The following is a 16,749-nucleotide window of genomic DNA, read 5'->3' on the forward strand; positions in this document are numbered from 1 at the left end:
TTTTCATCTAGAAAAAGAATTAAATAGGCCAAATAGTCTCAAAGGCCCATTTGAGTCTTGAGAAACTATCCTGTGAGTTCTTTTAGACACCAAATTTATCTTTCCAAAATTAATATAGTAGCTAGACACTGCTCTAGTCACTATTCAATTATTATTTTGCTTCTTTTTATAGAATTCATACGTGATTCTAGGGTGATGTCTAGATGACTCAAAAGTCTATTAAGGGAACGTTCATGTGACAACTTTTTTCCCTCTAAAACACCTGTCCCTATCAAGCAGATAACAAAGTAAATCTATTGATCATTATGTTTAGAGGTAACGACTCAATCTAAGTATTGAAAGGTATAAGTACAAATTTTTGATAAGGAGGCAAAGGAATCTGACCCTGTTTATTTAGTTTACCCTTTCTTTTCCCATTATATCCCAATTTAAGAAAAAAAATGTTATGATGGGCAAACATAGTGGTGTGGAATAAGGGAGAAAATGGAAACCAGAGATATGTTTATGTGACAGAAGAGTATTTATGTACCTCAGAATCAGCAGCTTTCTAATTTTCTGCTTCTCTCTGTCCTACATGCTGAAATCATTGAGTCAAGACACTGATAAATGATATAAAGGTGTTAATTGCACTTCACTGTTAAAAAATCAAAATGGTAAAATGCAGAGTCTAAGAAGGCCTATACTTCCTCATCTATAAGTTAGACCTCCAGAAATATGAATGGAGGGTGTCAGGGAGATCATAATTTCTTAGATTGGAGAGCACGAGGACTCCTCAGCCACAAAAAATTCTTCAAACTAATTAGAGCTTTCGTCATCAGGCCAAAGATGTTACAGAGGAAAATATGGACAGCAGCTGAAACCAAACATTCACTCTCCACATATACTTTATTCCTTTGCCCTCTGTCACAGCTGCAATGGATACAGATGTGCTTTGGGTGTCATATGCTTACCACATTTCAATATAATCTAGAGTTGGTTTACTCAGAGGTAATCTGTAAAGAACAATTTTAGGTACACTGAGTTGCCCTGTAATATATTTGTTTATTTTTTTAATATATAAATGGGTTGCAATCCTTTCCAGTGAAATTATATCCCTAATGAAGAAAATGTTTCAAACTAATATATAGCCTAAAAATAGTGTTTTACAAGTAAAAGTAGGCCACACATAAGGAAGAAATACCAGTGTAAAGGCAGGGCTCTGGATTGGAAATAAAAGCCATTGGCTTTAGCCATGTTACTTGGGAAAAAAAAACAAACAAACAACATTTTCTGAATCTCAGTTTCTACATAAAGAATGGATTGTCTTCTTTATATGGTTATAGGAATGAAATCAATGGAACTGTTATACATACATAAAGTATGATTCCATTATCAGCTTATCTCTCAGGCTAAGTCAATATTTGCTGAATGCCTACTAAGTTCACTCTTAGGCATTGTAGATTTGGTCTTGGAACTACAAAGGTAAGAAAGGTTCAGTCTCTTACTCTAAAGAACTTTCTTACAGTTTCCTTAATTATTAAGTTTTAAATTATGATATACCAGTATTTGATTTAACTGAATTACCACTTGAGACTGAAGGATCATGAGGAACCAGGGCCGTGTTTTGAACAATCCTGAATATACGACTGGGGTTGATACTGCTTTGGCTGGAGAGGATGCACAGCCTTGCCAATAACAGATGGTCCTACAGGAATAGTTTAAACCCTGAGGAGTGTTGCTTTCAGTACCATCCAGAAGTCAATAACCTTAGCTAAAGCAGAATTTAATTGTCTAAAACAGAGACTTTAGGTGTCAAAATGATTTTGCTTAATTATTACCATGTTTAAAAATCAATCAATGAATTCAACATATTTTGCCATCACTGCTTGGCAGAAGATTTTGCTGTCAAGACCAAGAATGAGCTCATGTCAAACTAAAATATCCTAACGACTGTCTGTTTTTACTACAACTTAATGTAATTTTGATACTCATTTCAATTCTGCAGCAAAAAGAATTTATTTTTATAAAATTTTTGACATCTTTTTTTATGTTGGAAATTTGAAGATTAGGAATGACAACATTAATCCATACAGTTAAATTTAGCATTATATCTTCACCTTGAAAATGGTATCAGTGAGAAAAACTCAATTTTAAAAATTGCAAAGGAAAAAATACAGATATTTTCTATTTCTAGGAAGAAAGGACACACTGTGGGTATTGTGATACCTTAGGGATGTTCTTGAGCAATATATATATATATATATATATATATGTATGTGTGTATATATATGTGTATATATATATGTGTATATATGTATATATATACACATATATATATATGGATGTATGTGTATATATGTGTATATATACATATATATGGATGTATGTATATATACATATATATGTACATATATATGGATGTACATATATACACATATCCATATATATGTATACATATATATGTATATATGTACATACATATATGTATGTATATATATATATCAAGAAACTTATCTGTGTATTTTAAAATCTATTAAGAAATTTAAGAAAGCAGACGTATATTAAGTAACATAAATGAATATAATCCACCTAGCGAATGATAAGAAATGGAGGAAAGAAAAGTTGCCAGTGCAGGTGTGTTTACAGCTGACAAACAGAGGTAAGGCTATTGTGATTCTAGGTTTCCAATGTGAAAATTGGTTCAATGACATGAATATATGACACAGGAGGGCATCAACTCACAACTCAGAACTCACTCCATTTTGTCTCCATTTGTCACTTGCACCTTCTACAAAAAGTTTCCTGCAGAATCCTGTGTAGCTGTGTATTTGAAAGTCCTCAGCGTGCAGCTGCTATCACACAGAGGCACAGATTGGTTGTATCCTCCGAATCCAAAAAAGCACTGTTTTTTTTTTTTTCCTCAAAGAAAAGATCTACTATGGAACTACTGTCAGCAGAAGACATTTTCTTCCTATAAAAGAAAGGGTTTCATTTTATATATCCTTCTGTGTCTCCATTCTTCTCCATATTGAGGTTTGTTTAAAGAGGAAAAAAATTTTAAAAACCTCATTCACTGAATTGCGGTTGCTATTGTCTTGCACAAAAACAGTTTTGTTTTAAAAATCAATCATCTATGAAGATTCTCAGCAAGTCCACCATACCTACTGTGTACTGCACGTGGATTATATGCTCTTTCTAGTAGGTAAAAATATAGGATTTCTAAAATCATTTAAAAATATACATGGCTCTTTCCACTGATTTATATCTAACAGGGCCAAACATGTGAAGTATTGAAGAACTGCGAGGCATTTTACTGAACACTGTCATGAGGTAAACATATTGAAATACACGTATGTCTGGAATGAGATGCTGTGCTACACACACACACACACACACACACACACTATTTACAAATGGAGCAAGGATGAATTCTAAAAATATAGCTTGAGAAATGATTCAATATCAATTCCTATGAGGATCAAAGCACTCACTTAGTAGCCAGCCCTCTTCATTATGGTAATGCTATGGTTTTATGGATACCTAGGGTTTTCATCTGATTTACTTTTGGAGGAGAGTCGACACACACAATTGAGAGTTTCTTCTCAGGAAGAGTTGAAAGCCAGATCACGGGCATCGGAGGTACCAAAGGTAAGTGTGAGCAGGCCTGCACTGTCCACTTGGAATAACTAGATTCATCAAAAAGTAAATCTGTCTATTCCAAGGCATGTGTTTGAGATTTTTATTCTTTCAGACACATCCAATGTTTCTGCTTTTGGAAAAAATAGGTAAGACTAATTCTCTAGGCTATAAATCACTCTAATGTGGAGGGAAATGTGTTAGCTGGTTGTATTACAAAGCCTTTACTTCATATTTAATAGGCACCTGCAATACCAGCATTATACAAAGCTCTCTACTTTGTAAATCTTTAAAACCCCACTTAATTTTCAGTACCGATTTCCTGCAATCTAAGAGCTTATGAAGGGTTCACTGTGTTCATACAGATCTATGCAAAATGTGCCAGAATTTCCCTGTCTGTGATGGCATTCATTTGGAGGTGAATCCCAAATTTTTATCACTGGCGTGCTTATTTCCGACCAAAATAAATATCCTTAGAATGAAAGCTGAAGATTACGAGGACAAAAAGGAGGCAAAGTAACTAGCGCTGGGAGAGATATATGCAAATATCAGCTCAATGACAATTCTTCATACCATTTACAATTGAAGCTTAAAGACCCAAATACTCTGCAATCCATTAGTTTCTCAATATCCTGGAAGGGATTAGAGTATTTCTTAATCAACTGCTAACAGACTGAAAAAGGCCAGAGAGTGGATATTAACAAAGCAGGGTAATACTAAAATGCAGAGATGGCCAGATAGAAAGACAAATTGTGGAAGAATGTTAAAATATATTATACAAACGTGGTAAAATCAACCCAATTTCCACCTCCTTGCAGCCCACATAATTAAAAATCTATATAAATGAATGAATGCTGAGGCTGTAATAGAATCCTTTTAAGAAAAGATAAATTCACTTGTTAACAAATTCTGGAATAATGAGTATAACATGACTAGAAAGAATTAATCAAATATGCCCCTCAAATTGTGCTTATATCTTCACCACCCCCAACTGTACAGATGGTCCCAAGTCCATCTTGATTTTAAATGTGATATGTGCTGATGGACCAGTAATCGATTGGACTGTTAAAATTGGGGAAATATTTAAATAATGTAAATAACAGAGAAGTATGGAAAAACCTATCCCTAATCAATGACTTCAAGTTCTGAATGCCTTAAAATCATATTATGGCTCAGAAATTTCTACTAATTCCAGTACTATTCTTATCTATAGGATACAAACTGTCTAGAGGACAAAATGTGAGTGAGAGAGTAAATATGGGTTGTTTTCCCACTTTATTCCTGCCATCACCCTTTACCATTAAGGAAGGGTAGTTGTTTAACTTACTTAATGAACTTCCATTTTAATGAATCTTGGCTTAGGGAAAAAAGAATATAAATCAAAACCAAAATGTCAATCATAGTAATATGTCTTTCTTGTTCTATGTTTCTGATGACTGACAGCCCAATAGGTTTGTATCAAACAAAGGTAAAAAGCATGTGTTCCTTTCCAAATGAAATGTTTGACAGATTTAACAGCTATCTGAAATAACTGATGAAATCCTAAACAGCACAGCCTATCTCCTAATGTACATGAGAAATATTATTTCTACAACATTTGGATTTTTTTCCCTGATCTGATGCAGATTCAGGGGGTCCTAACTAATACAAAGGATGTACCACATTAGCATTATTAGTTATTGAACTCCTATGCTTCCAGATATTGAAAACTTTAGAGCAAGCCCCCTGCTGCCTGGCATTCCCAAATTCTCACTAATATCTGACCTGTGATTAGAGTCATATTTTTTTTTAAATGACAAATTTTAGGGCCCTGGTGTGTAGAATTCTGGAAAATCTATTAAACATAAAATCAGCTGTCAAGAAAGCCAAAATTTAAAAACCCGTGTATTTTTAAATAATTCTTAGTTTCCAACTACCTTGACTATATAAGATATTAACTAACTTGTTAATATTAGCAAGAGACTAGTTTGAATAAAGGGTCTCCTTCAAGAAAACATCACACTAAATTCAGAGAACGCTTACTGCAGGGATTTTAAGTGAAAGTGGTAAACAATTCACTAAACTCACTTTCTTTTTTGCCTGAAATAATACGCAAGCTAAGAGTTCAACTCTGACAAAGTCAAACCGAGAAAGTGCTAAAAAAGGAGCAGTAAAGTTGACACGGCCCTCGATCCCATAAACACTCAGTCTGGTACCGCTAGACCAGCATGGCGTCTGTGGGTGTTAGTTAGCATTTGGACTATTTCTGCATTCCCACCTACCCCCTCCCAAAAAAATTAGAAACCAAAACAATCTGAACAATAAAATAAAATTGTGGAAACAATGCTTCTGAGAAAATAATTTACAGGTCTCACTTTCATACCTCAGTACTGTCACAGAAAATAATGCGATATGAAAAATAATTCATTAAGAGACCATTTCTAATATTTTGGGCATAGTTTATGCACATCTCACATATGTCAGTCAACATAAAAAATGAAAGTTCAAGAGTCAGACTAATTCACAATTGGTTATGAGGAAGTGTGGTTTTAGATTTGAGGTTTTTCATTAAATCTAAATTCTATTTTACTATTTCATGTATATTTTAATTTAAGCTATTATGAGAAGATACATTATAGCTTGAAATATTTAATAAGACTATACATATACCCAAAGAATATCACGTATTCTTACCAGTACAATACTTGCAAGGTAATTTTAGTGATATTAAAGCCTCTTCTATAACACCGTAAGGATGACTCACTTGAAACTAAGGGAACATCAGTTTAGAGTGTTTCTATATATAGAAATAATCGTAAAATTTAGGATATAGTCTTTTAACTACTGAAATTGTTTTCTCTACGTTAACACGTATTCAGTAATCAGAAGACACATCTATGCTTAATACAGTGGCAACTTTTATTTTTACTCTCCTCAAGGTTATTAGCAATGAATACTAAAATGTACCTTGAATTTTATAGCTTAGCTGTATCAAGTTGAAAAAAAAATCAAGTATTTGTATCACAAATCCAAGAGGAAAGGTAGCCAGTTTGAATAGATGGCCCATCCTCATTTCAAATTCCTAAATCAATCCAAGGGGTCTGGGTTTCCTTTACCTCACAACTGACTTCTTGATCATAGGGCACTTGGCCAAAGGGAAGGAGTGGAAATAAAAATCACAACTGATAACATTGTAAATATACTCTGCATCTTGGGGAGCAATTTTTCTCCACATACCACCTGTGTTCAACTGTCACGATATACTGCAACATTTAGTGGTTTCAAGTATCGTCACATTTTTTTAGTAGCCTCACATTAGTTCAGATTTGCTGCCTTCACTTCTTTCAATTGCATTTTCCCACTGTTCTAAATAGCAATTCTATGACTGTCTTCTGCATTTTACGTGACACAGCACTTCAGTGGTTGTAGTGGGATTATTCAAAAATGAAAAATAATCATAAATGTAGTATGGTATCTCTAAATGACTGGGAATAGAAGCAATTCCCTTTCTGTAGTAAAAGTACATGTATACACTTGAGTATAGCATGCACACACATTTTCAATGTTTAATTTCTTCGATACATACACAGATATACATATGAGCAAATACTCTCGATTGTGAACAGTTGAAGTCAGGATACTTAAACTCTAAAATAAGCATTTCATTTAGAAAATTAAACATGACTGTTTACCCAGAACCAGACTGTAATGCAACTCTCACAGATTGTTTTATTACTGGAAGAAGTTGTCAAATGTAAATAGGTCACTTTTTTTTTTTTTTTTTTTTTTACATTTTCATTTATACCCCCACAAAAAGCACACTGGGGCCAAGAAAATTAATTCCCCAAGTGCTGTCAACCAGGTTGGGAAATAGCAATAAACAGCTTACTGTAAAGCCCCTCCAGCCACAATAAAAAGGCTGTCAATAAGTGAGCTGAGTGAGAGCTGGGCTGTGTACAAACAGGTACTCTGGAAATGATAATCTGAAAGGGAAAAGACCTGACGTTTCTTATTCCAATATGCTGAGGCAGTGGTTCTCAAAGTATGGTCTCTGGACTAACAGCATCAACATGACTAGGATCTCGTCAGCAATGGAAACTTTCAGGCTTGACCCCAATGGTACTGAATCAGAACATCTGGGAGTGGGGTCCATGTTTTAAGAAACCCTCCGGATCATTCTGAGACACCTTAAAGTTTGAGAACTTAATATCACATTTTAAAAATCACATCCACTAAGAATATATTTTCCTTTTAGAAAAATACACCAATGAGCTTTATCACTTTAAGCCCTACTGGAATTGATTATCTTGCCATCCTCTTAAACCTATAACAGTGAACTTTGCTTATTTATAAATAAATATCAAGACATGATCTTGCTTTTCTTAAAAACGGGAAATTCCACCCAATCTGTGAATGATAAGGGTACTTCTGAAAATTCATGCAAAATAATTTGTGGAAAATCCAGTGACAGATTTGTTATGTTCAAGGAAAATGAAAGCTCAGTGAAATCGAGTGGATGAGGAATATGGTTTCCAACATTCTTTGCAGGGTCACACAAGGCAAAACAGCAGGGGAATGAAAGACAAAATAGGAACTAATGCCCTGATGGCAGAAGAGTCAGACATTATGTTTTCATTGTATCGACAACACAAATGAATGATATTTAAATTTGGTAGCCCTTTACTCAAGAATCTTGCATTTTACTCACACATCAACTAGCACCATTAAGTGAAAAAGGTATTCCTGTTCACAGCACTCTGTGCCCACTCAACTAAAAATCTTCACACGTTATATGTTTATAAATTCCTTTGAAAGCTTTTGTTGTGATAAACCCTACTTTTTTCAAAATTGTGTAGCTTCAGGAGCATATTCTGTATAAAAGCAACTAGTTGAAGAGAAGGAGCTAAAAATAGAACTTTTATTTTAGCTTAACTAGAACATCTTCAGATAACACTCATGTAGTTCAGTTAAAAAAAAAAAAAAAACCTAAAAGGATCGTATATAACTTATGTTCTTCATTCATAGAAAATATGCCTCTTACACTAAAATTGTACATATTGCTATCACCAACACTTCTCCTTACTTCCAATATTCCTTTTCTCCAACCCTGCAATTTTTCTTTCTCGGCGTGAAAATTTCTAAAAGGTATAAGCAAAGCCATTTCAATAGCTTTTCAGCATAATAGTGAATTACAGCTATGTCTGAACATCCAAATGACTACAATGAGAACTGCACAGTAACACATGGTCTCAAGGAATGTCTAAAATGCACTTTAGTTCCAGTTAGAGAATTAGTCAGCATCCTATTTTAAAGATTACATCATACAAATGTTCTTATGACTAAGCCTAAACAAAATATCTTTTCCATAATTTGCTGAAATGCACTTAACATTTATGTCACTGTACTACATAGAGTTTCAAGTTTTGTGGAGAAGTCAGAAAAAGTGGGCCCGTGCGTCAATGCTAATCCACACCACATTTACATGAAAAGAAAGATGATGTTGGAAGAATATCAGAATGTTTCTTTGGAAAACAAATTTCAGATTTTGTATGAAAAGTTCAAATCATGCTTGCTTTTTTCAAGAGAGTATGCAAATCATAAAATATCAGCATATTGTGAGTGACCTTCACCTAAAAAGTAAATAAAAAAGCCGTTTTCTTTCTTTTCATTAATAGTACCTTCATATTTAAGTCCATTAAATCCATTAAGTCCATTAGTTTCAAAAATTACTTAGCATGATTAACTATCTTATTTACCAACTTTCACAAACCTTTACTAAGCTCAGAAATCTTCTACATTTTAAAACAACCTCTCTTAAAAAGCTGATGAAGTTAACATAAAAATAAGTCTTCCCAACTTCAACTTCTATCAGATAACTTCTTATGCTCCTCTAGAATTCTGACACGGACTTATTTTAATTCCTCTCATTCTGTGCCTTCAAGCTTTAAGTATATGTACTTTTAAAATGCTCTAGATATCTAATCTTTTACATTAAGAAGTAGAGATTTTAGTTGAATAATCACAGATAGACATTATGCTTACTGTTCTGGGAATATCTATGTGATTCACTGTCAAAATTACTTTTATGAATATCTTATTACCACAAAACCTTAAAGTCATTCCAGAGCAATAAACACTAGATGGTAAGAGGGAAATAGAGTTTCAATAAAACATTCTATCTCACCCCACGTCCCACATAAAAAAAGGAAAAACTCTTGAGTTTTCACACACTGATCAACAATTGTCAATACTGTCCTGCAAATTTATTTTTGCTTTCCTTGATTTTCTGAAATCTATATGTTCCTTATTTTGAACAAATTCAGATGGGCCATCACCACAGGGGGACTCAGTACCAACAAGGGTAGAACTCAGATTACGAAATCCTAGAAAGTTGGTGTGGTGAGAGCTAATCACAAAAGAGCAACCAAATGAATTGAAATGCTAGTTGCTCCAGAGCAACTATCATTAAATAAAAGGTATCTTTGGCTGTAGTACCAGCTTGATCCTTCCCTCCCCCCTTTCCTTGCTACTGCGGGATGGGCGCCTGGCCAGCACAAGCGACATGATACCCTAGTGCCATCTACAGGCTATTACTGACACTCAAATTTCATGGCAATAGACAAGCACCAGTGAAATAAATTAGACAGCACTGCATTTAAATCTTTATTAACAAGGAATTATTAGACCTAAGAAAAACTAATTCTGGATTTGGTTGAAATATGAGTTTCTCAGCCTCTTAATCCCTCTTCATATGGCATATTTCACAGTTTAAAATGAGTTATGACAGATCACTTATGCATTACTAAGATGGGAGAATATTTACAATGGATTCATTCTTTTCTGTATAAATTGGTTATATCAGGGAGAAAGCATTCCTTCTATTTTTTTTTTTTTTTCTTGAAAGAGTACTTTGGCCATTACGGACAATTTGCCAACCTTCTATTCAATACCCAATGTACTATATTACAATGAAATCATCTGAAATCAAAGAGAAGGCTTCCTATATGGCTTCGTTGCAATCTATCAACAATCATGTGCTTCACGGCTGATGTACATTTAATAAACTACTATCTTGTTTAGAGACTAAAAAAAAATTAACCCCTTTAGCAACCACAGCTCCAAAATAATTATAGCGACACCTTCAAACGTCATTTAAAACTTGGGATTTGAAGGTGACTTTTTAGATCAAAAGGTAACGTGAAAATCTTGAAGCAGTCAATTTGGAAACCCCAGGAGCAGAATTTGGCATAACAGGACAGGTTTTCTTCTTCAGCAAACATTATCTTGGGACATTTTGGAATTATTTCCTCTTTTCATCTTTTGTCATTTGAAGGAAACTGGGAAGTTAAATAATTCTCAGAACTCAGAAATTTCAAAGCTGTTCTAAAAATTCTTGACTGAGCCCCAGAGGAATAAAAAAAGGGGTCAAGTTTTTTTTTTCCCTCTTTGTAACTAAGCTAAAGTTAGACCAAAACAAGAGACACACTGGCACGTTAATACTGGTTGACTGGGCACTTGTATGCAGTACTTATAGACCAGTAAAAGTGCTCGTTTACCTGTCTGGTGTGTAAGGGGCCCTTTGTCTTGAAGCCTCCTTGGGAACTGCACTCTGAGGCACTGAAGTGATCTGAACTAGTGGAAGAGCGTTTGGAGAGGGTGTCACAACCCCCGACAAAGGTGTTGTCCAAAGGGAGTTCCTGAATCACATGATGCTTTTTCACGGAAACCGGAGTGTCTGGTTTAAGATGAAAAGCAGGCTGTGGAGAAGCAGATTTGTAGTGCTTGGCCAGGTCAGGGCTGTTAGGCTTGAAGGTTGTTGGAGGGGCTGGGCCCCAGTCAAATCTTCCTATACTTTGCTCCTCCAGCTCAGCGGGCAGACTTATTGTCCCATTGATAGGTTCGTGAACTGCATCGTCAGGTTTGGACTCTTCAATTGTAACAAAGTTCAAAAGAGAGCTCTTGGGAGACTTTCTTTTCTTCCTTTTCTTTTTCTTGTTTTGTTTGTTCTCCTGGTTTGGGGACATCCACTCAGCACCTTGCTTGCTCCTCTGAGCTGCTTTGAACCTCGATGCATGGCGACATCGCACCAGGACAGTGACGAAGATCACCACTATGACCACCATGGCCCCTGCGACGATGGCAATCATGATGGTGAGATAGTCCTCATTTTGATAGGGTTGGCTACTGTCCCCTATGTTCCTATCCAGTGGGGTCTCCATAGTCCTGCGAATCAAGTCATAGATATAGGAGGCATTCCCAGCAGTGTCATTAACGTAAAGAAAAACAAGCACGAGTGTGTGCAAAGACTTAGGGTATCCCAGGTCACTTATATTGACCACCAAACGGTGCAAGCCCACATCAGTAGGTGCTGGCTTCTCTTCCAGAGTGATGTTACCTGTTACTGGATCGATCCGAAACAAGCCTTTGTTGTTCCCACTCACAATTGTATACTTCAGTTCGGCGTTCATCCCAGTGTCGATATCCACTGCAAAAACTTCTGCTACCACAGAGCCAGGAATGGCTGAGAGGGGTACCAACTTAAAAGAAGTGTTGGAAGGTGGAGAAATGACAACTGGGCTATTGTCATTGACATCCATGACATTGATAGTTACTTTTGCAGTGGAGGAACGAGGTGGTTGTCCTCCATCAGTGGCTTTGACATCAAAAGTGTAGGAACTCTGCTGCTCTCTATCAAATGAGACATTTGACTTTATGACTCCAGAATAGGGATCCAGCACAAAATTATCATTGTCATTTAGAATGGAGAGAGTCACAGCTTTATTCTCTCCAGCATCTGCATCTGTCACTGTGATTACCCCCACAGTACTATACTTTGGCAGATTCTCAGACACAAAAAATTGAAAATGATTATGAGTAAACTTGGGGCTATTGTCATTCTCATCCAGAACAGTAACTATCACGGCCGCTTGGCTTTGGAGGGGAGGGGTTCCATTGTCCCTGGCAGTTACTGTAAAAATGAACCGCTCCTGTTCTTCTCTGTCAAAGACTCTGGAGGCTGTCAAAACTCCTGTCTTTCGGTCCAAATCAAAGAAGGAGGCATTCGGTCCAAGCTGATAAACAATGTCCGCATTTTTCCCACTGTCTTCATCTGTGGCACTAATAGTTGTTAAGTATAACCCACGTCGGTTGTTTTCAGAAACTGACAGCTCAATTACAGGCTGGTTGAAAATTGGTGGGTTGTCATTTTCGTCCTCAAGCTTAACCCTTACCAGGGCAGTCTGATTTAAACTGGGTTTCCCAGAATCAGAGGCAACAATTTTAAAGCTGAATTCTTTGGTGCCCTCATAGTCCAACAAAGAGGAGGTCTCTAACAAATATTGGTTATCGTATACTGCCTTCAAATGAAATGGGACCTCTCTTTCAATAAAACAGATCACTTTGCCATTCACATCTGTGTCCTTATCTGAAACTGTAATTAGGGCAATCTTAGTATTGACAGGATCTTTCTCAGATAAATACACTGTGCCATTGATGGGACTTATAATGTACCTGAGGTCTATGTTAGGAGGGTTATCATTTACATCAGTGACATTGATGGTAACCGTTGCTCGAGCAGGAGTGGAGCTGCCATCACTAGCCAGCACTGTCACTTTGTGAATGGCTGTCTCCTCTCGATCTAGGGACCTCTGAACTGTAATCAGCCCAGTAGTATTATTTAAAGCAAAGAGCCTTTTGGTTGCAGGGGCGACCTGGGCACCAAAAATGTACCGGATTTCAGCATTACTGCCTATATCTGCATCAGTGGCATGGAGCTGAATTACAGAGGTGCCCACAGGAGCATTCTCTGGAATATGCACCTCCACTTGACCCTCTTTAAACACTGGCCTGTTGTCATTTACATCACTTACTGTGACCTGCAGTATGGCCGTGCTGGATTTCTGTGGAGTGCCTCCATCCTCTACTTTGATTTTCATCACATAGGTATCTTTCTGTTCTCTGTCCAAGTTTTGCTGAACAATCAATTGCGGCCACTTCTCTCCCTCCGGAGTTTCCACGATATCCAGTCCAAAAACACTCTGCCCATTTAACAATTCATAATGCTGTACACCATTGAAGCCTGTGTCAGGATCTGTTGCTGATGGAATTGGAAAGCGGCTGTTGATCAAAGTGTTTTCTGGAATGGAAATATTGATGACAGGGGATGGAAACATGGGGGCATTATCATTGGTATCCTTGACAATTATTTTTATTTTGATCAGCCTGAAAAAATCATTGGGGAGGATCACTACCTCAAGTTCAAAGAAACACTCATTCTCCTCAGCATAAGAGGCTCCAGCACAGAGTTTTTCTCTGTCTATTCTATTGGAGGTTGTGAAAATTTCCCCAGTGCTACTGGATACTTTCACCAAAGGGGCATCCCCAGCTTTAGAAACCAGTCTGTAGACAAGGCTGGCACTGGTCCCTGTGGCAGCATTGATGTGAGAAATGTTCAGATCCTTTGGTATGTTTCCTATGGGCACATTTTCAGGCAATTCCTCTCTAATAGTGTAAATAAGTTCTTGAGCTATTGCGGAATCCAGCCTTAAACAGGCAATCAGAGCAGCCAACAGGTAAAAATCCCTCAGGTCCATGATAATGTATTTATTTTCTTTTCCTGGATTTTAGGGTTTAAAGGTTTCCACTGAGGAATGATGCACGAATTGCAAGAGGAAGCGTGCATGGACTGGAGGATGCATTACATCTCATCGCTTATTTGGAGACAGCCACTGTCAACACAATCGTATAGACAATATTATTCTTCAGTAAACAAAAACACACAGTCATGAAATATCACAACACATTTTCCACTACACATTAGTAAACATGGCAGTTTGCTCTGCCACTGTTTGCAAGTTAACTCTGTGGATGAAAACACTAAATATCCACTGCTTGTTGCATTTGCCAGGAGAAAATGAAATTAATCTACTTTTGAATTAAGGACAGCTGCTATTTTTACCTGACTTCACCCACACTGTTTTTCAGGACACTGTTTAATTCAAAACATGCATTCTTGTTCTCCTCTTCCCCTCCCCCTGTCTTACCCGCCTCCTGGCTTCTAACCCACCTCCCTTAGTTTTTTTAGGTGCAAGTGAAAAACACCAAGTATTTAGCTATGGTTCCTGCTAATTGCTTTGTCACATGTCAAATGTGATGTTTTCTTCTCTGCTACACTGAGTCACCTCTTTCCTCTAAAAAGACTATCTCTTCTTTCCTCCCAGTTCCTCAACTGCCTTCTAATACAATCTTACTGGGAAACAAGCACCCGGACATGCTACTGCAGCATCAGAAGCAATAGTCACCGGCCACTACACAGCCTCATTGCTTAAGAGCACGATACCAACACTTCATATTTCCTACCCAGACCTTGCTCTCATTTCTCCATATTGCCAAATTATCCCCATTTGGATTAAGAAACACACTAAAACTTTTAAAAATGTATAATACAAGATTCCTCATCCTAGATGTGGAAGAGAGTGTGGAGATGGAAGTAAAACGCAGCTAACATTTCCATGTAACAGCACAATATTTTCTACTGAACATAAAAGAGGAAAAAATGCAGTTTCTTAACCCTGATCCCTGGTTATAATATGAGTAACATCTGCCACACATAAATACTGCAACCCAGTAACGCAGGTAAAAAGGCTTCTGCTTAGATGCTCCCCTAACTGCAATTTAAATGGGTGCAAGGCTCCAGGCAGCTACCTACTTGAGTAGAACTGGTCAGTTCCCAGGCTCTAATCTTATCTGCATTAGGCTGTACGGTAGCTGATGCCCGCGATTAGTTCCAGCAGAGTGATGCAGGTAGGGATGCAGATACAGCCTAGTAGGTGAGCTCTGCCCCAACCGTCTACCCAATTACAAACATCCCTCGTCCACACTGAGGACATATCTAAACACAAAATTTACAATTGTGCATGCGAAACTTTACACTTACGTTAGTTGCCTCAACCTTTCCCCTTTCCCGGTATGCTGCAGTTAGGAATGATTTGTTCCAACACATAGAAAGCCATGCATCTGGTAGCACCAGTTTGGGGAGAAATCAGAAGCAGCAAAACGTTTCCTCCTTGTGAATTGTGTTGCTTCGGGCTGGCAAATTAGCAACTCCAGAGAACAAATTCACAGATTTGTCGTTAGTCATTCTCTTCACATTTTCGTCTCTATTACCACGGGGTCTGGGCTCTTCTGGTATTTAACACACACACAACATCCAGTTGCACTTCTTCAGCTCAGGGGTATTTTCCACAGCATCAGGCATACCATTTCCCTCCGATGTCAATACTGCTTAAGTCTAACTTCTGGTAGGAAACGTCAGAGTTGGGGTGATGGTGATTCTCTGGCTGCTCTCCGGGATGACAGTTGCCCGAAAAATTCCTAATCGGTTATCTCTTTCGTGCTTCAGAGACTCTAAGGCGCTCCTTCCTGTCTTGCATGCTCTCCCTCTCTCCCTTCTCCTCTGCCCCTCTCTCCTTCTCCCTCTCCTCTCTCCTCTCTGAACTGAATTTCTTGATATAACTCTCAATAAGCCCAGAGGGAGGGCGTGACTGCCAGAGCCCCGCCTCCGGCCCCTGATTGGCCCGCATCTTGCGGTGCGGGCGGCTGCAGCCAGGCACGAGGGAGGGGGCGAGGAACAAGGCGCTGACTGTCTCCCAGCCTCCCCTCCTCAGCGCCCCCTCGGCAGCCGCGAAAACCCGGAGAACTGATCCTGGCCCCGGGAGAGCCGGGCTCCAGGAGGCGCACTGAGCATGCCCAGCAGGGTTCGGCCCGGAGGGAAGTGCCGCTGCTCCCCAGGCCGGCGCGGAGGCAGCTCTCGCAGCGTGAGCCGCCCTTCGGTTTGCTCTGTGCGGCGAGGGGCAGAGAACCGCGGAGCACCGGTGGTGGGACCAGCCGGGGCGGCGCGGGAGGCAGGCGGGCAGTGCAGGCAAGGATCCGGGGAGCCTCCCGCACCGCGATGGGCGGATGGGGGGGGGGGGTGCAGAGACGGCTCATCTCCGGGAACACATTTCGCACTTGTCTTTACTAAATGGAGGGGCCAGAATGCGAAGGGAGGGAATAGTCAAACCGGGGTATGAGACACGATATGCGCTGTCACCCCTCAGGAGGAAGCACGGGCCAACGGATCTCCGGAGAGCGTTAAACAGACAACAAGCCCGGTGC

The 16,749-nt window shown here is 38.4% G+C and overlaps 1 protein-coding gene across 10 annotated transcripts in view; it reads right to left on the reverse strand.

Moving 5' to 3' along the window:
• PCDH9 (protocadherin 9) overlaps window positions 1-16,067 on the reverse strand; it is a 922,428-nt gene extending 906,361 nt beyond the window's left edge. For 9 of the 10 annotated variants that reach the window (XR_006214593.1, XM_042977843.1, XM_042977836.1 and 6 more), the window contains exons 1-2: window positions 15,530-16,067; window positions 11,151-14,321 (exon numbers count right to left, since the gene is read on the reverse strand). Coding sequence is in view for 9 of the 10 variants with exons in the window: in XM_042977843.1 (XP_042833777.1) it covers window positions 11,151-14,186 (3,036 nt within the window). In the remaining variant the exon portion in view is untranslated. Of the gene's footprint in view, window positions 1-2,871; window positions 2,951-11,150; window positions 14,322-15,529 lie in introns of those variants that run through there. The other variant, XM_015536796.2, reaches the window with a different exon arrangement.
• Between the last annotated feature and the right edge of the window lie 682 nt (window positions 16,068-16,749).

The sequence above is a fragment of the Panthera tigris genome, chromosome A1 (genome assembly GCF_018350195.1).
Source record: "Panthera tigris isolate Pti1 chromosome A1, P.tigris_Pti1_mat1.1, whole genome shotgun sequence".
Taxonomy (NCBI): domain Eukaryota; kingdom Metazoa; phylum Chordata; class Mammalia; order Carnivora; family Felidae; genus Panthera; species Panthera tigris.